Source organism: Zonotrichia leucophrys, chromosome Z (assembly GCF_028769735.1).
Source record: "Zonotrichia leucophrys gambelii isolate GWCS_2022_RI chromosome Z, RI_Zleu_2.0, whole genome shotgun sequence".
NCBI lineage: Eukaryota > Metazoa > Chordata > Aves > Passeriformes > Passerellidae > Zonotrichia > Zonotrichia leucophrys.
The window spans coordinates 36194470-36218654 of record NC_088200.1 but is presented as its reverse complement, the minus strand read 5'-3'; the positions used below and the strand labels follow the sequence as shown (position 1 = coordinate 36218654).

The 24185-nt window shown below is 37.1% G+C and overlaps 1 protein-coding gene across 1 annotated transcript in view; it reads right to left on the bottom strand.

Moving 5' to 3' along the window:
• Positions 1-24185, bottom strand: part of ANKRD31 (ankyrin repeat domain 31) — a 63768-nt gene that overhangs the window by 5879 nt on the left and 33704 nt on the right. Inside the window, exons 17-24 of the mRNA XM_064736778.1 lie at positions 23386-23528; positions 20648-20807; positions 20039-20121; positions 19190-19271; positions 16988-17084; positions 12382-13441; positions 8937-9077; positions 8261-8357 (exon numbers count right to left, since the gene is read on the bottom strand). Coding sequence (XP_064592848.1) covers positions 8261-8357; positions 8937-9077; positions 12382-13441; positions 16988-17084; positions 19190-19271; positions 20039-20121; positions 20648-20807; positions 23386-23528 — 1863 coding nt within the window. The remainder of the gene's footprint in view (positions 1-8260; positions 8358-8936; positions 9078-12381; positions 13442-16987; positions 17085-19189; positions 19272-20038; positions 20122-20647; positions 20808-23385; positions 23529-24185) is intronic.

Below are 24185 nucleotides of genomic sequence, written 5' to 3'. Positions count from 1 at the left end.
ACTGAATTATTATTTTTCAGGTATCTTGGATTGGTGCATCAAGATATTGTTACATTATTCATTTAACAATATGTCAAAGTCAAGTCCACCAATGTATTTTAGAAATCCAGAAATGTTTCAATAGTCTCTCAGGGACACAAAATGACAATTTACATCTTAGTAGCTCTTTTTTGCTATAGATGTAAAATGATTTTATCCCCAAAAGGTGAGAGAAGTATAACTGACATACATGCCAATACTAACTGAGAACTATGCACATCCTCCCATGAAAGAATCTATCTTCAAGACTGAATTTTTAAATAAGTAAAATAAGTACTTCTAAAATAAAACAGAATGGCTGGTTCCATTTCTCTTATTAAAAATATATTTTCTATTGAAAATATTTTTACACAGCTGTCCAGATGACCTTTCAGTTTCTCAATTAAGTCCATCACTGTATTTAAATATCAATATTAATGATTTTGTACTCAACATCAACAAAATCATATACTAGTATCCATTCTGGAAAGACCCAAGGATTGTTTAAAAAATAATTGGAGGAGACTACTTCTTGGTATGACTAGGAGTATGTAGGTTTCCAACATATGATTCTTTTTTTTTAACCTATTATGTTATTGTTGTAGACTTGATTATATAATGATTCACTTGTATACTCATTCGAAAGTAAAATGGTTCTCTAAAATTATTTCTAACCATTTTAGAAAACCTGAACTTAATGTGCCAAGATGGTGCACTAAAAGTTTCAGCTCCAAACTTGGGTAATTAAAACCAGAACACTTTAAAATTCTTGCAGTTTATAGCAGACTGAAATGCAGGTTGGAAGAAACATAATACAAGTTATAAATCAAGTTTCAGTTCAGGTCAGAACAGTGCTCTGAAAAACCAACAGCTCCTGTTTTTCATGCACTGGTAAAATCTAGAGTGACTATTCTATGAGTTTTATGTATAACCTCAGAACAACTGCTAGAGCCTCTCCTACTCTATTATCACATGGTGACTGAAAGACTGAATTGTTTGGTTTAAAAGCTTTGTCATAACTTTGTTAAAAGTGATTCCTGAAAAAAAACATCAACCAGATAAAAAAGTGATAAAAATCAAACACTTCCAAAGATAATATCATCAGATAATCTCCTAAATATTTTCACCTCATATTATCAATGTGATGTCAAAACAGTCTGTCTTGTTTGTTTAAAGCAAAGCAGCAGGCAGAAGCCAGTGCCTCTTGAAGGCTGACGTGGCTCACACTGCCTTGCATTTATTTGCTTTCATAACTAAGACAAGAAAAGATGTGCTCCAGGAAAATAATCTACAACAGTTCTTTTTGTCTCAGTCTTCTCTCAGTCTCCACAGGACCACCAAAGCAGATGAAAATGCTATAGTGCACCTGAATAAGTAAAAAGATAGGTCTGTTACCAAAGGACTCTTTTACCACTTGTTTCACAAAGTAAAAAACCCAGAAAGCCAATGTAAAAAGCACTCAGCTAGGAGCCGGTTTTAAGTACTCTGGCAGGACTTCTCAGGAGAACACAGTTTCTGTATCACAAAAAGGGGCAAAAGTTTTAAAAAGCAAGTTTCCCACTAGATACTGGGGAAAAATTCATCCTGAGCATGGTTAAGCATAGGAATACCCATCCCTGAAAATATGCAGAATTTGCCTGGACAAGGCAAATTTATCTAATTTGGAAACTGGTCCTACTTTGAACAGAAAGTTGGACTGAAGACCTCCAAAGGTCCTACTGAACCTATGTTAGTCTATGATTCTGTGCAATCACAGTATCATCTGGTTTCTTCTGAAGTAATTTTCCAATGTCAGACAAATCTGGCTTACAGGTAAGAAATACAGACATCAGATACTTAGAATTGGTTTCCATGGCATGCAGTCCCTCATAGTTGTTTCTTCCCCTACCCTCCTCTGCCCACCCACAATTTTTGTCCCTCTGAAAAATGATTTTGTTTTGGCTCTTGCTAGCCACACAGCTCAAGTCTGAATCACTCATGTGACATTTTACCTCCTACCCTGTTGACAGTCAAATAACAGCAGGTAGAGGATTTTGGAAAGCAAGATGAAGGAAGCCTATACCTCAGCCAAGGTATGCAGTTACTAGAAAATACTGCTTTGTAAATTCTGCAGACAGAACTATGCACTTCTTTGTAAAGCACATAAAGCAATTGCCTGGAACTTTACAGTTCTGAAAAGTACTTTCAAGTATTTTGTCCGTAAGCCATAAAGAAGAGAGAACAGTATAATAGTTGCACGTTGAAATCCCCCCAAGACTGAAAAATACTATGGACAGACATTTTTGTCTACAATCTCACTTTTCTTTCCAAGTACAAAATACAAAGAATATATAGTTAATCTCCCTGTCTTTTAGAGTCACATAAATGGGGACATAGGTAGTTGATGAATATTCTACTATAGGTAAGGAAGAAAAAACACATATGAGATGTCAGGGTTTTGTTTTTTGTTTGTATATGGTTTGTTCACTGGGGATTTTTAAATATTTCAAGTACTTCTCTTTCACATCACTGTTGCCATTATTAATAGTATGATAAGCTACTACTTCAATAATACCCAGTCCAAAAAATTCAGATATACAGAATCAAGTTCCTTAAGCCATGCTATTTTTGTCAGAAATAATAAACTCTGGTTTATTACATCTTGACTTCTCAAACATTAATGTTATTCACCATCTTTTCCTGTTTTCCTTCAAAAACACGAAGAAGACAATAGTAAAGTTTTCTAGTGAAAGTAGTTTCTGATCTAACTGTCTAAGCCTAACCAGAACCTACGGTTCTGATGTGGAGTACACTACAGCACAAAATATTTAATTTCACAATGGGCTAGATTTGTTGTTTGGATTATGCTACAAAGTATCTTCAACCATTCAAATATGCATATGAGATCCCTGTCCTGAAAAGTTTATAATTTAAAATATAATGGAAGACTGTTGCAAATATGCACATGCAGTGTTTTCTAGTAGCTTGATTTTACACTTGTTTAGGAGCTGACATATATAATAGCTAAGTTTCATTTATCTGGAATGTTTCACGAGGATTTAAATGCTCTTCTGTTAAGACAACCATTTCAGCATCACAACTTTATACTGGTGTACAAGAGAGGACAACTGACCATCAAGAAAACTGAAATTGATTACCCTTCTATCATTCTCCAGGACTAGTAAAGCCCACAAAGTAAACTAGTTTAAAGCCAACTTATACAGCTGAGCTTTACCTTCAGATTTGATTTAGCACAAAGTAAAACAGCGGTGGCATTGTGTATGTGCCTAGTTCTTTGGAAACAGAACTAGAGGACAAACCAATACAGTAAAACCATCTATGGGTTATGAGCCTTCTCATAGCACTTACAAAATTTCATTTAAGAGACTGATTGAAGCACTCATCCTGATATGCTTGCAAAGGAATTTCCTTCAGAAATAGGAGTTTTCTTTTTATAGTTCATTTTAAAAAAAGGTCAAACTGTGAAACTTGAGAAGCTTATATTTAGACTTCCACAGAAAAGATTTGAGATTCACAAGGCAGAGATGTCAAAACTGAGATGGTAGATAATTTTTTACGTATTATACCGCATGTTCAGCAGCCTTTTTTCTTCAATTGACAAAGTAATTAAAGTAGGTATGAACAAAAAATTATATATGGAACAACTGTAAATGCACAGTTTGTTAATTTTTTTAATAACATGTATCTTTAATTTTGTATTATCTCCACTGTCTGTTAATGGTAACTTTTGCTACACTATAACTCTACACTCTTGCTGTAACTGTTTCCATTCAGGACTGAGCACCTAGATGGTTGAGTGACAGTGACTTTATACGCTGCAAGACCATTATTTTGCCAAGCAGAACACAAATAGCAGGCATATTTGAGAAAATGTCAATCTGGCTGTTCATTTGTTCAGCAGAGATACATAACTTCTACAAACCATAGTCTTTGTTACTTTTCAATTAATATCAAAGAGCAGTTAAATCTGGGTTTTTTGATATAAATAAATGTAGCAATCTACTACAGAATTTATTTTTTGTACCTTTACAGACCACCTTCCTCCAAATATTCTGATCTGTCATTTAAGATACGAAGCCTGTTTGCTTCTATTTTAAAAAAAAAAAGATAACAAAGCATTTTCTCCAGAGGTTTCTCAGTTTAATCCTTGCAAGGTAACTGTAGAGCCTATGTACACAAGCATTAAGAATTGCTTTAAAATATGGACGCACTTTTAGTTTCCAGCAACTGACAAAGACTAGATTCACTTCTGTTTCCTGTCTTACTGCCTCCCACGGCAGACCTGACTTGGCACTGTTACTCTCGCCAGGGCAGTATTATCTGGCACTGGGGTTTGAGCTGATCACTCCAACTTTGCACTGTGGTGAGTCAGGGTCATCCCTCCATAGTGTAATCAAAAGCAGTAGAGGCAAAAATACCAAATGAAGTGCAATAGGCACTGTTCAAATCATACAAGTATTACAGATGGAGTTTAAAGTGCAATCAATGTAAAATGCAATACTGAAAACACAGAGTTACAAGCTTTGTCAACTACATAAAGGTCAAAGCATCTTCAGAAGCATTTCCACACCACCCTCTAAATTAGATTACACAAGATCATTTAGCAATGCTTATGTATCATATTTCTCCACCTAAATCAAGAAGACATTTCTCCATGCTATTTTTTTGAGACATTAAACTGAGTACTCAAAATGACACAAAGTTATTTTGTTAACTACACCAAAACAGCAAAATGTTTCTAATTGCTCAATTCTAAGAGCTGACCATATTGAGCTATGAAAAACGCTGCTATTGGGTCATTTAGATCTAACCTAAACCCTCAGAAGTGTAACCATTTTTCCCCAGCACTCTTTCCCTCCCACACACAAATCAATTCCATGCCACCTACTTTTTTTTGCCTCTCATATCTCTTGCATAGCCCTTGCATCCACCATTAGGTTTTCTAGACTGCTAAAAAACACTCACTCATAAATTCCCTGGCAACAGCTGCTTCTCCTTCAGCACACAGCTCTCACAACTTGTGTTTGTGGCAGGGATGTGGCGTTTGGCTGCATATTACTCAGGTCAAATCTTCCAAGAGGCTGAGCAATGGAGCCACTACCACGATTCTGATAGTGCTGGTGGCTCCTTGTGATAAAATTCTTTCCTAGGAGCATGAAAAGATACTTCTGTTCAAGGAACAAGAAGTGTCTCTTAACACTGATGGTTTAATGCACAGAGAAGTTATGATTTTTATTTTTCTTAATTTGTTTCTTTGTATTTTCACTTAGCCTTATATCACCTAACACATATAAGGGCAAACTTTCCTTTGCTCCTTTACGAACCCAGCAGTTGCTGCTATAAGATGACTGGGGCTTGTTTTTTGAGGGTGTTTACATCTATATCTTCCTTGGCAAAATTGCAACAGACACCTTAAAACTCTAACTTAAAAAGTAGCCTACTAAATGTATGCGTTTCATTGCTTGCCTCAAGGAAAACAGAAACACACCATATCACATACAATCATAGCACAACCTTCCCACTTGCTTTCAGCATTCCTCCTGAGTTTAGTTTAAAATTTAATACTCCATACCTCAAATAACACGAGCATAAACCTTTCAAAACAGTTTATGGTTCAGCCATTAAGAAATCATTTGGATTCCCTTGAAAACACTCTTCTTCCATACAACTTTGGGACCTTTCATGAACTACACGTGAACAAGAGCTATTTTAATCTTTACAGGTGGCTAATGGTTGTTAAAGGCAGTAAGGGATTGCCTATGCAAAACAATTGGACTAGTCATGCTGTCTTCCTGAAATAGCAATCTGCAAAATGAATGTGCACATCACACTTACTGTAACAACTGAATAAGCTTTTATTTTAAGCCACTTTGCTGGAATTTCAATGTGAAATACCTAACACCAACATTTGCTTGTCAACTTAAATCTGTTCTTCAGCTGACATCTGCTTCTGAATCCCTGTTATTCTTGGTAATTTTTAACAAACATTATGACAAGTATCAGAAAGCATGAAGGAATTCTAATCTATAAAATAACTGTTTATTCTGTTTTCCTGCATACAGATAGTCCAAGAGTACTGCTCATTTGCTTAATGTTTACTTCTCACTCAGGCTTGAATACAGTAATTCTTGCTTTCTGCTAGCATGATCCTAGGAGAGACTGAAGACTCGGACTCAAAGAAGGTACATAAAATAAAATTCAGTTAGGACTTGGATGACCAATTCCAAAATTGCAATCTCTAGTGCTTCTACTACATACTTGCATTGGTCTGGGACTGCTTTACTTCATGGGCTTTTCAAGGTTTTTTACTAATACCCCTAAGGTACCTCGAAGTCTGATGCTATATAAACGTTGAAGCAACTTATAAATCTCAACCAAGCTGAAAAACTGGACCATTTATTGTGTTAGCCACCACAGAACAGCAACTCCTTCTCTTCTCACCAAAGGGCCTTGATTTGGCAGAGGTTCCTAAGACATGCTTCCTAAACTGGGCTGTACAAAAATTTCATTGGTAGCTGCTTCTTTCTATTCTACACCAAGATGGCTAGGTGTAGCCACTATCATATATCATTTTCTTCCCACTTCTCCATGCTCTTCATACAGTAACTCAATGAACACTGAGCCAAGGTACGGGAAGTTACAAGGAGAGTGAGGGAGGAGTATTAAAAATAATAGCATTATCCTCCAAAATTGCTCAAATTCCCAGGCCCCAATCTTCTTTTTTAACAATGCTCTGAGACACACAGAAAAAAAATCAATAATGAAAAAAGCAAAAAAAGAAGTTTGGTTCTTTGAAAAGCAGAAAAATCTTCTACTATACAATACACACAGGCCCTAAGCATATTAGAAAGATAGAAGACTGCTTGGGCACTCTATGTCTCCAGGCAAGCAGTACAGAATAGTTCACATCCACACCAGCAAACTTTCCTCTGCTTTTGAGCAGGCTGGCTGCAGGCAAAGTGCCTGTTACCTTGGAACAAGGTAACTCATGAACTGAGCTTGGAAACCATTTGAAGATTGTCCAATGAGCAGAACTGTACTCACAAAACAACCCTGGAGATTAATCCTCTTCTGAAACAATTTAAGGCACTGTTTAATGTCCTAGATATCTGGCCATGTAGTATCTGAAATGGAACTGAAACTGTGAACACTTTGACTTGCCCTCTCAACTTCCCATCTAAGACTAACAGTTAGACAGTGGCTACTGTCATCTTAAATCACATATCACAAAAAACTTCCTCAAATACTCTTTTCCAGATGATCCTGGACTACCTGGGAAAAACACTTGCTGATCTTCAGACTGACTTTTTTTTGGTCAAGAATAGTTTTTCAATAAACAGATTTCTCTGTTCTAGAAGTTACAATCTTTGTAATAAATTTTTCACAATACGAATAATTCAGAAGAGCTAGTGAAATTTTCAAAGGCCTATAAAAAAGTTTGGAAACCAAATATAGATCTAAGTCACTTACACCTGGTATAACTTGAAGTTAATGAAGCAAGGAAAAATAAACTCACCCTCTGGAAGCTCTTAGCCTGAAGCAAACCAGTAGAACACAGTAATTTGAATACCAAGTTAGCTCTTTTGAACTATTATCTTTAAATTTACTTTCAGTATGTTAAAAACAGACCAGCCCTGGTATCCAGATCACATGAAATGGAGTGTCTTATCAAATTACCAGAAGCAATCCCAAAGGCCTAAAAGCTTTATGGACTCCAAGTACAACTGGCTGTCAAAGGGACTTGTGTTTCCCTGAGAATACATTGCTTATCAAAATTAGACTGAAGTTCTTTAAGTTTGCTAAGCAGTTCTGAAAAAATTGTTCAGTGTCATTTTGTCATATTGATACACTTTGTTTCTTTTGACTATTTATTTCTAGAGAATTATGTATCCTCCTAATTATTAGTGTTGCTTGGGCAATAGACTAAAAAAATATTAAAATGGCTTACTCAAAACTTCACTTTATAGGAAATATTCTATTATAAAATGTTACTTTTTTTTTTACGTAACAACCAAATAATTAGTAACTATTACCTTCACACAACAAGTTTATGGAAGTGTAGTTTTTTAGACTTTGTGTACAAATTTTGGCACTACTTACATTTCAAGATTAAGATTAGTGGTAACCATATACCCAAGAAAAAAAACTAGAAATCAATAGAGGTTCTGGTCTTTAAGTCCTTTAGAAATCATTTTCTTCTGCTTCCAGTTATGAAGACTATTAGATTTTAAGTGGTACGTACCCAAAGGATTTCCTTTCTGTGCTGGTAACTCCAAGTCGCTGGAAACTGACGTTTCACCAACACTAAATTTTGACAATTCTGTCCCAAGATATGTAACCTGTAAAAATAAATCTAGATGGATAACTGATTGCTTTAATTAGTATTTTTTAGGGTTTTTTTCTGATAGGTGTAGAAACCTCACTTTCCTTTTAAAACTGAGTTTATGCACTTATAAACCTAATCTGCATCTGTCAAGATCAAGAAGAAATTATGCTAATTTGAATTCTAATTGAAAAAAACCCCTAGCATAATACAGCCCATCTGTAATACCCTTTAAACTCTGCCAGTATTTATGCAACAATCATGCATGACACCCTGATGTTTCAGTAAGTTTGTTCCTTTTTGTTCAAACTACCTTTTAGTTTTTTTTATCAGTCTTAGTCATCTTTAAAGCAACTCTTTCAAATTCCTTTTAACTTACAGTGTGAGCATTTCATGTTCTTTCAACATTCATGATGACTTCACTATACAACTATGTAGCTACAGCACTTTTTGCTGCTCATTCATTAAAAGTGAGATGATATTTAAAGTTCAGGCTTGTACTCTCTTTTGCTTTAATAACAGTAAGGAGATTAGATTAGTGAAACCTGTTACAGTCATTCATTATTGCTAACTTTGGGAATCAAATCAGGCCTACCTTATTCCACACATACTTCCATGTCACAGAAATATCACTTCCTAATATATCTTTAACCCACTGAACTGGATTCTGTAGTATTTGTCCTTTACTGGTTCTGATTTTGCCATTCTTCAAGAGTGTAGCTTTATGACTAAATTCCTAAAAAAAAATAAGAAATCATTTCAATTCATAAATTAACACATATAAGATCTTTGAAACATGAAAAATGCCAAAGAACAACATAGCTAAAAAGTTGCAGCTAATTTTGTTTTTCTCTGGAAAAAAGTTAAGTAATCTAACGCATCTATCAAAAGCTGTACAAAATAAAGACTATTTATTCCACTAGAATAAGAAGCTTTAGCCTAGCAGAAGACATATCTCCCTATGTGTGTTTGTCAGAACTGTATTTGTATTTTAGTTCCTCTTACACATAACAAGGCTTTGAATAAATTAATGTGCAACAGTGAACTCAGGCAGTTACACGACACAAATCTGTGCAACAAGAAACTGCTATACGAGGTACATATATGTCAGAGTGAAGTTTCAGCAACCAGTCAAACATAAAACATATTTGCACAAAAATTTCACTTATATCAAGGGATATGACTTGCATGTTTTAGGAGGAACCTAATAGCCTTACCTTAGGCAAAATTAAGGATGAACAAACTTACTGTTAATGCCTCTTTCATAATGTTAATGCAGCCCAGTTCTGCAAACATTTACACCTCTCCAGAAGCACAAGTTATAGCTGTTTATAGCTGAGTAAGTCATGGTTTTGTCATATTGGCCTCCATTGACTAACACAGCTAAATAATGCAACAATTAACTCTTGATCAACTCTGTTAGAAGCTAGTAAGGTCACTTATCATTCATAAGATTAAACAATCCAAGTAAGAGAATGATGCACCAGAAAATACTGAACCATCTCCTACCATATCCACTGGCTTGGGGTTGCTTTAAGAATTAAACTAAGACAATTAACCCAAATATTTCAATGAACACTCAACCAAGTTCCTATGTTCAGAGTTTCACAACCTAGGTCTACAGTATTCAACAACTGCATTCTCCCTGCCCAAAGTTAACCTTAAGTAAGGACTATGTACCAGCTCTATGTTTTTATCAAATACATCTCTATAATGATAAAGAAGGAAAATTTACTGATCATATCTTTGCAATGCAACACACACTAGATTCTAAATTTCGAATTCTGTAGCACCGTCTTCCATTACATAAATGAGTGCCATTTTCATCCTAGTAAAGATCACTGACTTCTCTACATGCCAAACACTAGTACTTGCAGCACTGGGTTATAATTCCTTAGGCTCTATGTGCACGAAGCTGCTAATACAGAGAATTGTCTTGAAAAATTACAGTAGAAATAATGAATTTTTCATCCTTCCACTCATCTTGCAGTTCAAACAAATATTACATGTTCTTGACAAAAAAGAAGCATGTCTCCACACCTATCATATGGCCTGATATACAGCCTTTTGACTTACACTACCCTATGTTCAAGAATGCAAGACCACACAAAATGGCAGCTCTCAGCAGAAAACCATTCCTGAGATTTATAAGTGTAGGAAAAGGAGTTCTTTCTACATTAACTAAACTGGTGAGTTGGCTGAAAAGAACTTTACATATTTTATCAATATGCTGCCCTGGAAATTAAATAGCTGTTTTGCGCAGCTAGTTTACAACTAGCTGTTTTGCACAGCTAGTGCACAACAGGTTCTGCACAGCCTGGTTTATTGTAGCAGAGCAGGGGCACAGAGGCGGCTTCTGTGAGAAGCTGCCAGAAGTTTCCACCATGTCTGGCAGAGCCAATCCCTGGTGGCTCTGAGGATGGACATGCTGCTGGCCAAGCCTGGGCCAGTTAGAGATGTTGGTAATGTCTCTGTGATAACATATTTAAGAAGAATAACAAAACAAAATGGACAGAGTTCTTCCTTGCCAGAGAAGAGGAGGAGATAAGAACATGTGAAGGAAACAACATGGAGACTCCAAGGTCAGTGCAGAAGGAGGGCAGGAGGTGCTCCAGGCACTGGAGCTGAGATTCCTCTGCAGGCCATGGTGCAGACCATGGTGAAGCAGCTGTGCCCCTGCAGCCCATGGGGATCCATGGGGGATGCAGGGATTCACCAGCTGCCCGTGCTGGAGCAGGTGGATGCCTGGAGGAGGCTGTGGTCCAGGGGAGACTCTGTGGAGAGAGGGGGCCCTGCTCCCAGGCTGGAGCAGCCTGTCCTTGGAGGACTGCACCCCATGGAAGAGCGACCACACTACAGCAGTTTGGGAGGACTGTCTGCCCATAGAATGACTCAGGTTGCAGCAGTCTGGGAGGACTGCTCCTCAGCACACTGGAATGGAGAAGTTCACTGAGGACTGTATCCTGTGGGAGGGACCACATGACTAGCAGGAAAAGGATTCCTCTCCCCGAGCAATGGAAGAAAACATTGAGTGATGAACTGACCAAAATTCCCACCAAAATCCAGTCTCCCTGTACTGTCAGTAGGAAGGAAGGAGGGGTTGGGGGAAAAAGGTGTTTTTTAAGGGCTTATTTTTACTTCTCATTATCCTCCTCTGATTTTGTTAGCAGTAAATTCTCTTTGTACATCTAAGCTGAGCCTGTTTTGCCCTTGGAGCGTTTTCTCCTGGTCCTTATTTCAACTCATGAAGCCTTCATCAAATTTTTCTCTCTCCTTTGTGCAGCTGTGGCAGGAGAGGGCAAGTTAGTGACTTTTCTGTATGTATGGCATTTGTCCAGTGTCAAATCATGACACTAGCTCACATCTCAGAATTCAGTCAACAATTCCCTCATATGCTCAATACTAAGCCAGGTCCCTAGCAGCTGTTGTGAAAATCAGCTCTTTATTTAGGGGGACAGGAAATGCTTTTTTATTAAAAGAGAGGGGGTTCTTTTTTTTTTTTAAATATGGTTCACACCATACTGTATGCTTACAGAATCAGCAAGCATGTAAGCAAGAAATTTTGCATGTATTCATGCCAATCACAGCACTACAAAATCCAAATGTCACATTTTTACTTGAGGGACTTGACAGTTGTTTCCAAGAATGACATTAAGTCATAACAACAATCACATTCCTGCTCCTTCCAGTATGAAAATAATGTAGACTTTCATGAAAATCAATGTAGATCAGCCAAAGATTCCACTCTGGTTCTAGCCATATGAAATATTAGCAAACTGGTAACGCAAAGTTAAACACAAATTCTACTTATGCAATATTCTGGGTCTTAAAATTATGGGCTGACAGAAGATTTCATCCATAGAATTTTCCTTTTAAACTCATGAACAGTTATCTATAACCAATGAATAAAAATACTCACTAGTAAGTGCTGAAGACGCAGACAAAACCATGAGAACTGCTTTTTCCTGTTTTAGTGTGGGGGGCATTTTTATTATCTGCTAGTATTAATATTATTACTATTATAATTTCTCAACAATTACCTGCAGTTTGAATTCTAAAACATTTTCTCCGGGCTTTATTCTTCCCAATTCAAGCAGATCTATCCACTGATTCTTTTTCTTACTCTTCCATCCATATCTCACTTGGTTTTGTTCCCATTCCTGACTACCATAACTCTGTGAAGATTTCTCATTGATATTTGTTGGAGAGTCAGTATTTGAGGAAATATTAGTAAGCATCAGGTTGACATTAAATGAATTCTTACTACTCTGAAAGACCATTTGCTGCAAAGTATTAGAGAAGCTCTTTGTAGATGCTAATAAAGTTTCTTGCTGTGGCTGCTGTTGCTGCTGGAAAGCTTCTTTCTTATTCACATATCTGTGCAGATCCTCATGTGAAAGAACCTGCTTACAGTGACTGGTTGTCTGATAGACATTCTTACCCACAACAGTGCTTTGGGGTTCTACAATATTTAATGTGTTGGTCATTGAAGTGCGATTTAAAGACCTGTTTCTTTGTCCTACAATTGCTACACAATTAATGTCTTTTGGCTGTGAGCATTTTGTTTTAGCAGTGGAAACAGTAGGTTCTGAAGGCAATGTCGTCACTTCTGCAGCATTTGTCAGCTTTGATGTGCTGTCAAAGGCATATTCTCTTACTCTGTTTCCAGATGCCACAGCATGATCAGAAGCCTCCTTGCTTGTAATTAGTTCTTTACTTGCTCCTGTTTCATCCAAGCAGATGTGTGGATGCTGGATGCATTCCTGAGCTGAAAATCTATTTTCTGAAGAGACATATGCTTCTACTCTGTTTCCATTAGGCCTGCTGGCACCAAGCCCCATACTAAATGTTACTGTATTAGGACACATTATTTCATTAGCAGTTAAACTTTGTCTTGTATCACTTCCATGAAAAGTAACTAAGTTTGAGATTTGCTTCTCTGATGATGAATTGAATATTATCTTTGTTTTCCTGTAATTTTTAAATTTCTGCACTAATTTTTCCTGGTTTTGGACAACAGTCAACAGGCTCTTTTGACTAGAAGCAAGGTTAACTAATTGCTTCCTTAGTGCACCTTTTTTAAATGATTCCACTGAAGCCCTATAAAAAATAAAGACATTGTAATTACTATAGATACAAAATTAAAACAGTTAATAGACATAACAAAGAACAAGAATACATTTCAACATTTCTGCCAACATTTAAAATTTGAACAATATTTTTATAATGTATGAAGTTTAATGTTCAAATCCCGGGTCTATGAACAATGAAGTGCAGAATCCCAAAGTAGGACACAGAATTAAGATGCAGTTGGGAATTCCATGGCATTAGAATGTCAATCATCAAAACTTTGGAAATAGTCTTGCCTATACCACTCCTTAATTCACAGAATTCATACTTCTATACTACCTTCAATTCAAAGAATCAAAACTATGCCTGTAGTATATCACCAACTGCTCTGTTCTTACCACAAATCATAGTAGCACGTTGAATCCCATGTCTCAAAAGTCCACTTTGGAGCCTTTTAAAATGAGTTCAGGATGAGCTCCTGAAGGATGATACTGTAAGGATTTTTTTATGGGGTACACAACAAAAGATTTAATACAGCTACCAATGTAATAATGCCGCATGACCTTTCAGAACAGTTTAGGATGTTGCCTGTGTAATCTGGGAATGCTGTACCTTCATCAGACCCTGCTACCAGATTGAGCCTCCTTACTATGAGACCCCTTCCCTGGGGGACTTTACCTCCCCTCTGCTGGAAGAGAATTCTTTATTTACCCCTTTATTTACTTTCTTTGGTACAAGGGCCATCAACTCAGCATAACACTATTTTCTCCTAATTCTCCTTCATGAGACAAGTGGCATCACTATGACTCTAGGACCATTTTGGGAAGATAGAGAAATAACCCAAGTTGTGGGAAATGGAACTACAGTATGGCTTGCTTTTAAGGCCACCCACTACAGAGATGCCATGGCAGGTAACACCATACCAGTCTCAAAAGAGACAAACAGAACAAAGGTAACTAAGACTAGATGTCTCAGAACAAGGACAGAAAAAAACCAGCTTGACAGTATTGTTGCCTGTACTGTGATACTGCTTGGTATCTCATGTGCTTGGAATACACGAACCATCAACATATTAGCATAATATTAGCATATTAGTCACTGAGTAATCTATGACAACTGTGGGCTTTTACACAGGCCAGTGAGGCTTCCACACACTTCTCTAGCAGTTTTTGCTCTGGGAAGTTTTATTGCTTTGTTGCTATACAAGTACAGAAGAAGATGCAATTCAAGAGGCAAAGAGAGTGTGACTAAAATGACAAAGTAACTTCTAATACTTCTTTTTTGTTAATTTTTCTCAGGAAAAAGATATATCTTAGTACCTTAATACAGAAGATGCTAGCACATATATCTAAGTACAGAAAAGGAACAATATAAGTAGTATCTCGCTCTGGGCCAACTAACTGAACAACTGGAAGATAGAAAATGTGATGATGCCTCCTGATCTTCTATGACTGGTGTGACAAAAGCTATAAGCCAATTAATTAAAAATAAGATGTTGACTATAAAAATAATAAAAAGCAAATATAACGTGATTTGGAATACAGCTTATTACTATTGATGGACGGCTGTTATATTAGCTGCAGGATATCTGCAATACCCAGAAACATTTACCACTTCACTCTGGAACACAGACTCAATCTCAATACTAGAAAACAGATAGGTTTATGTAGCTATTAATTTTACTGTCCTTATTTCTTAACTCAGTCACTATTTTGCCCACAAGGATGATTTGGAACTCCAACTCCTCATAAAATCATTTTTTTAAAAATTATCTGTGTAATATGTGTATCTTACATTTTATAGCTGGCAAAATGGCTTGTGACAGAAATATTTCAGTCTTTTTTCTCAACCCAACCAGCCTTTATATTTTGCCATGGGACAACCTGAAAGTTTTATGTTGCTGCTTTTACATGACCAACCAAATCCTGCCCACAAAAGCAAGAATGGAAACATCCTCATTACCTGGCCTAGAAGCGTCTGTTAAATAGGATGCTACATTGTTAGATGAGCATTCACCACATGACCAACCTTGAGTACTTCTCAGAAGGAAGTAAAAAGGGGTCTTGTGAGAGCTAGCATCATGAAGCTCCTAATTCACACAGTCCATGCTGACATTTTAAATGTTCTCACAAAAATTGAATGCCCGCAAGCATGCTTCAAGGCGTTTCTTTAAATGGCTCTGGTTGGCCATTGGCTGAACACTCCTAACCTAGGAGTCCTGAAGAAACAAATCAGAGTCATGGACACTCCAAGTAGTGTCTTGAGCTGCTATTACTTTCCTCCATGACACTGCAAAATAAATGTAATTGCTCAATATCCTCATTTCCTAATTTCTGCTTAGGTATCATGGTTCCATGAGGAGAAAAGTCCTGCTTATGAAACCTGATTTCCTTTTAAAACAAGATAACCACTTAGCTGATCAAGGGAAGCCAAGTGATGTAATCTTCTTGGATTTCAGTAAAACTTTTGGTACCATCTCTCACAGGATCCTTCTCGACAAAATGTCCAGATAAACACATCACACAATGGGTGAGCAACTGACTCACAGGTCAGGCTCAGAGGCTTCTAGGGAATGGGATGACATCAGGCTGGTGTCCTGTCACCGGGTTCTGTGCTCTTAAACATCTTCACATCTTCATCTTCACCAATAACTTGGATGCAGAACTGGAAGGGATACTAGGCAAGTACGCTAACAATACAAAATTGGGTGGAGCTGTTGACTCCCTTGAGAGCACGGAGGGCCCTGCAGAGGGACCTTAACAAATCAGAGGACGAGGCAATCACCAACCATGTGAAGTTCAATAAGGAAAGTGATGAATTCTGCACCTGTGATGGGGCAAGCCTGGATGTACGGACAGAATGGGAAATGAGATGCTGGGAACAGCAACATGAAAAGGGACCTGGGGGTCCTGGTTGATGGCAAATTGAACATGGTCAGCAGTGCCCTGGCAGCCAGGACATCAGGGACAGCATGGCCAGCCAGGCAAGGGAGGGGATTGTCCTGCTCTGCTCTGCACCGGGGCAGCCTCACCCCGAGTGCTAGGGACAGCTCCGGTGCCACAACAGCCTCATGCAAGGCTAGAGAGTGTCCAAAGGAGCGCCATGAGGAAAGGTGCGTCACACAGGGAGTAGCTGGGCACTGGAACAGGCTCTCCAGGGCAGTGGTCACAACATCAAGCCTGACTGAAGTGTTTGGACATTGTTCTCAGGCACATGGTGGGATAGTGCTGTGCAGGCTAGGAGCTAGACTTGATGATCGTTGTAAGTCACTTCCAACTCAGCATATTCTGTGATTCTGTGTTTTTCCACACATTCTGTATCATTCACTACCTAATTTCAATGCTCACTGTGAGTACAGCAACCTCACTGTTTGCTGATTATTATGCATTAGCTAAATCCTGAAGTTCTTCTTTCATGTAACTGAGGTAACTGAAGCCAATACTGATCACGCTTCCAAAAAATCTGAATGAAAACCACATAGATGTACTTTTACACCACTATGTGTTCCTAACAACTTCTATCACTACTACTGCAAAGAACAGCTTTCTATGAATACAATCCTTGTATTCTACTTACCTGTATATTTTAGCAAGGGTATCCCTCTCTGTTTTCTGGTTTGCAAGTATTTCATTCAAAGTGTCTTGTATCTGAGACAGCCTTTGGATATACACATCTGTTCAATATTTTGAAATAATCAAAATTATGATGGCGATAAGAAGTAGGAAATAATTTCATTAATAGTATTTTCAGTGTAGCAAGTACACAGCCAAAGTATAAAGACACTGCTAGAGCAGTATCTTATACTGTAATGCATGCTGGTAGCTCCTAACAATTGGAGCACTTTTAATGAAATTCTTATAGAAATAATTAAATACAAGTTTAACTTTAAAAAATTAGCAGAGGTACTAGAAAATTATGAAGTGCAAGTACCTTGTTTAGGAAATTATTAAGAGAAAAAGGAATTAATTAAAGAACTGCCATATGGATGACAAGCCCTGAAAATTTTCAAGCTCTTTGTGTTGCAAGTAGCTACATAACATGGCAATTATACTGAGGCCACCTGCAGAAGCTACACAATGTTAACAAGGTGCCTAAACCTTTCATTTGAAGTATTATGAAATGGCTTAATGAACCTAGACTGTTTCAAGTTGTATACAATGGTAAAAGCATATCTGTCCCAGTTTTACATAGTTTCTAACTCATATTATAAAGTAAAATTATAAAGAAGAGCAATTATAAATTCTTCTTTATACACCCTATCTCACAGACAAATAAATGAGGGTTAGAAGTACAACCAGTGGATACCACTGGGATAATTTGCTAAAATTGTAACCTAATTCCTGAAACTCTAAAAGTCAATACAAGCTTTACATAATCAGGAAAAAATGAGAAATTACAATATTAAATTGGAATTTGTAAAATGTTTCCCCAAACATTTTTCACAGTACCTACCAGTATTTGCCTACTTAGTAATATGTAAATATTGCTTTTATTAAGGCAGTTTAATATAAATTTTGTATCTGTTATTTATAGTACATTTCACTGCATGGAAATACCTTGAGATTTTAGTCTACTTTCTACTGTCTTAGTTCAATCTTGTGCCTCATCAATAGTAATGACTATGACTTAGTTTAAGAGGTGCTATATTACTAATGCTTTTGTCAGTAGTGGTAACAGATCACCATGTTAATTTCTCTCATACCCCTGAACAAGAGAAGTCTGATTACCCCTGAAAAGGAGAAGTCTGATAGTTCTTTTTGCTCATTCATTAAATTGCACTGATGTCTGTGCACAGGTGTCTGTCTGTTGTATCATCTACCTACCTGTCAAACATTTTTCAAGAAAACACCTATTTCAATTAACCATATCCCATAAATCTGAGTTGGAAGCAATCCATATAATTCCATATTTCACATTCATTTTTAAAGGGATAAATTTACTTGTAAATACCATTTGAAAGCTTTAGCCTGTATTTAGGAATATAAACTTAAAAACAAACCCTTTCTTTCTGTCAGGAAGCAAAACTGTTTCATGAGTATGAGATGCTCCAATTAAACAGCCCTGCCTAGACGGGTGAGGGCAGCTGGGGAGAGAGACCTTGGTCAAAGGCATTCTGCCAGGAAGCTATGCCTCTTGAAGCATCAAGCCATGGATACAACAGACTTCAACAGATACACAGCAGCAGCATCACGATCACCTAAGAAGTCACTGTCATTTAGTAAATTCTTGAGATTAATCTGAACTGAGATTTGATAGCCTAAAACAAATTACACTTCTGGGGATCAGCATCTCTTAAACTGCCCATCATTCACACTGTCTGCTGTAAAGAATTCACTTTTTTCCTCTCATAAATTACTTTAGGCTCCTGGAAATCTAGCCACATCAGAATAAAAATGCTGCATCTGCTACTTCACCTACAGACATAGCTGTTCTTGGTCATGCAGGGGCTCATGTGCTCATAACTGAATAAGGCTGCCAGAAGTATGCATTCTTATCTAATGATCCCTTTTTATATAAACAGGTTTACTTGAGACACATGCCTCCAAGTGACATGCCTTCCTTTTCTGTCATAATTCCTGTTTCTGTTCATTCCTGCGTACAAGAAAGTACTTTGGGAAGTGCCCACTCCTGAGAGGTGTTATTAAAATATTATTCTCTGAAGCTGTACTTTCCAGAGGAGATTCAAATATATTATGTGCAATAATGTTTTAAAAACAGTTATATTGCCAAAGATATTTACCCACTAAAAATAGGTGAAACACTTCAATTTATGTCTACCTGCATCTTTTGAAGTTCTCAACTCCAGCAGCAACAGTTCTTCCTGCTTCTTTTCTGTATCCTGTATGGCAGCAACAGACTCCTGTTAACAAACACAGAAATTACCGTAAGAAGTAGAGCCAAGTGCGCCATACAAAACAGGTCATGACACCTGGTCTGCAGTTTAGGTATTGCAGACTCAAGTAATTCCAGGTTGGGGATTACTGTGTAAAGGCAGTGGGGCACTGGTAGGACAGAGGTACACAGTGACAAGAACATGCTCTGCAAGGAGCTGTCACAGCCTGGGTTTGCTGTGGCATTCAAACTAGTCCATGCTCAGAGTCCTCCAGAAACCTCAGAGTGCACAGCAAAGATTGGACAATGAATTTCACCATGACAGCATCATCTAGACAACGCAGGCATAGGTTACAGACACCAGGAAAAGCTAACAATTTGTGCAGAAATCTTCCTCCTTGTTGTTTTGTGGTAAGATAAAAAATATCTAAATCTCTTCATCATCATGATGGTAATTTATTACTGTTTCAAAAGGAACCATTCTGGAAACATGATTAAAAGCTTCAGATCTCACAACCTTTTTTCCTATTTTTATAAGCAATAAGAAATCTGTGTCAGTATTGACTACTGCTTCCACAATAATTTTAAATGCACAGGAATTATGAACAGAGAGCGGTGATTATAAACATACTCATCTATGTAAATCACAACTTATCTTCTATAACTCTCTGCATAATGCTGTTTTTACATACATTTCAATAGATTATTTATTTAAATTATATTTTGCAGTCATCAAATGTCACTATGCAGCTGTACACCACAGAGCAGTTTAACAAAACTGTAATCTATACTTACCACACTGTATTTCTCATGTTGTGTCTCCAAAGCTGTATCATCATTTTTATAGCAGTCATAACAATGACGTTTTGATTTTTCCTCTCCACGATTAAGAAAAATGAATAAAATTTAAAATTAATTTGCAGGAGCACCATAATAATATAGATTAAAATGATGCAATGGCAGATCAACTAATCAAAAGTATCTTGTATATGCAAAAAAGATCAAATTTAGGTAGCATAAAGAAATGAAAGCCACCACTTTCAAAACTAGTCATTTCCTTTCCTGTGAAGGGAAATACAGATAATAACAAAAAACTGAGTATCCAAATACGTTCTTTTTACAAAAATCGGAATATCCAAATATGTTCTTCTTCTAAATATGTTCTTTTCTTTCTTTTTCTTTTTAAATACAGACAATAACATAAATCTGAGTATCCAAATATGTTCTTTTTCTCATTCTCTCAGAAAAAAACAAAACCCACCCACATGTGCTATTTTCTGTAAATAAATAAATAAATAAATCTCATTCAATAGTTAATGGAATTAAAAATATCTGTGTCAAACTACTTGAATGTATGATTTTTCCTTAAGACTGCAGGGTAGTTCTAAGGTTTATATTACATACCAGTAACTTCAACAGTTTGAAAAGGAAGTACAGAGTCTGTAGCACCATACGACTTCAACAGTTCTTTCATTTCTTCATCACAAGCTTGATTCAAAGCACTTTTTCCTGAACCATCCCTCTCATTGGGATTTGCTCCATGCTGCAGCAGAATCCTGGCTGCCTATTATGTATTTTTGTTATTTGTACGGTGGTAATTCTTGTTGTGGACATATTATACAACTACATGTGTTATATCTAACATACATCACAAATAATACAGGTTCTCTAGATACTCTAGAGAGTATATATGTAAATAAGATACCTGCAATACAAATTAAAAAATCCCAAACAATTGGCTATTGTCAACACAGATTTCTATCTTACATTTCTTGCATTTTTCCATTAAAATACACAAATAACTCACAAATTTTCACAAAACACGTTATTTTTATAGTACTAATTTTTATGATTTTACAGTAATACAGAACAATTACAAAACACCATGTATCTAAATTAAGAGGAGCTGGTCAATTGCATTAAGACCAAAGTGCAGAATAGAAGTGCATTTCTTCCTTCAAAATTGGTTTCGGTTTCATGCACTGATAATTTTTTTTCCTAATTCCAAAAAACTTGAAGTTTGCTTAATCACAGAATGTGGAAATCAGATTAGTGGCATCAGTGGAATCATCTACTCCCTGAATTCAAATCATATGAAAGAACTGATGAGGTCAGACCTTGGTAAAATAATTTTCATATGTATGACTTTTCAGCTTTAGCATTTCTTCTTATTTCTTACACTCAGAGTGCAGGTAAGTAGGAAAATGCATCAGAACAAGAATCCTGACTCAAAGTTCAGGATGTTCTCTTGTTGGTTTTCCCCCAAAATACTGCATAATACACTTATACCTTTGCAAGAATCCTACTGATAGTTTGGCTCCAAGCCTGTGTGAAATCATCCCCTTTGTTTTACCCTTGGTCACAGAAAAAGATAAATGTGATGAAACATGAATTGTCCTGACAGAAATAGAAGAAGTATGTTTGAGCCAATTTGGCATCACCTTTACACTTAGTTCCCCAGAACTCACTCTGTCAAAAGAACATTTTCTTTATTTCTGTGCAGTGCTGGGCACCACAAATCAAGAAGAATGTGAAGGTCCTTGAATGTGTCCAGAGGGCAACAAAGCTGGTGAAAGTGCCGAGAGATGTGCTCTGTGGTGAGCCACTAAGGACTTCGGGCTTGTCCAGTTTGGACAAAGGAGACTCAGAGACCTCACTGCTCTCTGCAGCTTCCAGAGCATGGAAGTGGGGAGGGAGATACCCATCTTCTCCCCCTGGGGTCCAGCAACAGATGAGTGGGAATGAGTCTAAGCTGTGCTGGAGGAGTTTGCCTGAGAGGTGGTCATTGTCCCAAGACTGTCAATGGTTAAGGAACATTTGGACAATGTTAATGTGATTTAACTTCTGGTTGGCTTCCAAGGGATCAGGCAGCTGGACTAGAGGATCACTGCAGGTCCATTCTAACAAAAACAGTCTGTTTTACAGAACCACAGAATGGTTTGGGTTGGAAGGAACCAGTTAATAAAAAATTGTTTATTTTTAAACAATAAGACCAGAATCTTTTCTTTACAAAAGTATTTTTTTTACAATTAAGTTAGTGAGACACTGAAACAGATTGCCCACAGAAGTTGTGGCTACCCCATCTCAAGAAATGTTAGAAGTTTGGTAGGACAGGGATTTGGGCAAGCTAAGCTAGTGAAAAGATGTCCCATCAATGACAGAGGCCGTTCTGGCTACGGGCTATTCTCCTCTCCTGCTTAGGCCACAACCACCAGGGGCAGTGGTGATACATGCATCCAGCCTACTCCACACTTTGGGGAGGGGGAAAGGGCACTGTCAACAGTGACCCAGGCATCTTATTGGTATGGAAATATGACTGTGAGTCAATCACCGTACTTCATAAATAGTGCCCAGCCCGGGGCCCCTTGAGCTTTCTCACACAGTAATGGGCTGCACACCAGGATCTCCCTTTGAGTAGGGACACATCTCAGCATTACTCCTTGAGGCACAGAAATTCCTGTCACAATAGATTCTCCATAATTGATGCTAACTTTGAAATCTTAGCTAAGTGATAGAAAGGATTGATTGTGAACGTACAGTCCTCTAGACATAAATTGCTGATTGAGTCTGGAATGAAGTCTGGATCTAGCCACCTGAGAAGGAGTTTAGAAACCAAGGGGGTCCTTTCTGAAAATCCTGACTCAACAGGAGGTTCCCTCCTTACAGCTAGGACCCTGTTTCTATGCAGTAAACAACAGAATTGTGGTAAACAAACTGTCCCATTTATCAGTGAACTTTGTTAACTCACTGTTTTATATCACTAAAGCATATAATTTGTTCTCTCTTAAGTGCGAAGTGCATCACTCCCATCTGCAGCAGCACTGAACTATCAATAAATTGATAATGTTCAACTTTTATACTGTTTTTAAGAAGCCCAAACCTAACAAAGAACCACAGGGAATTTCTGAATTTTTATGATTTGTCTGTTGCATTAAAGAAGTCAACTAACTGTACAATCTCAACTGTCACTACTGAAGAATATTTTTCTCTGATTTTTATCACTTTAAAGAATACTGGTTTATTTCCTAAATGCAAACTTACACTAAAATTATGTTTGTAACTTCAATGAAATGTGGATTTTGCTTTGTGGACCCTCTGCTGGAAATTTGTGTTAGGAAATCTTATGCAAAAGAAAAATATACCTCCAAATAATTGCCCAAAACAGCATCGTGTATTGGTAAAACACCAAAGAGACTTCTGCTGTTAACATCAGCACCTGCTTTCAGTAATTCTAAGATCACATCAGTAAATCCTCCATTAGAGGCTTCATGAATTGCTGTCCAACCTAATAAAAGCAAGATAACACAGTATACATCTGATCTGGAAAGATCCACAAAGATCACTAATTAGTAACTCAATATTTTGCTTCATTTAAGATAAATCTTACACAAATAATCATCAGGAAGGTAAATTATTTTGTGTGCACTCAGTTTACTTCAAAGAAAAACTCATCTAATATTAAGCAGAAAAACATTGCTTTCTTTTCTACTGCAGTAGAAAAATGATAGAAGAAACAAAATTGGAGTAGAAAAGCTCTAAAAACTCAGGAGCACAGTATTAATAATCTGATTTCTAATACCAGTAGCATTTTATAATATCAAGTCTGCCAGACTTGATAGTATAGAATAGTATCCATGATGAGACTATGGAAACAGAAAAATGCTATATATTTAGGTAGGAAAAAGCAAAACATAATCTTGTCATCTGTTTTTTTTTCTTATTTCTTAAAGAAATAAGACCTGTCTGAGTGTGCTTCACACATGCATATACTGATGCACACAAGATCCACCAAACTCAAAGTTCATTTCTGTACACATCTCTGAAAACATGCTCTTCAGCACAGTAAAAAGACCCTCCTGAGAAATAGTCAGCATTACCTCCATACTGACATGAAAGTTATGTATTCATTCAGTGTGCTTGCACTTGTTTAATGGCTTCCTTT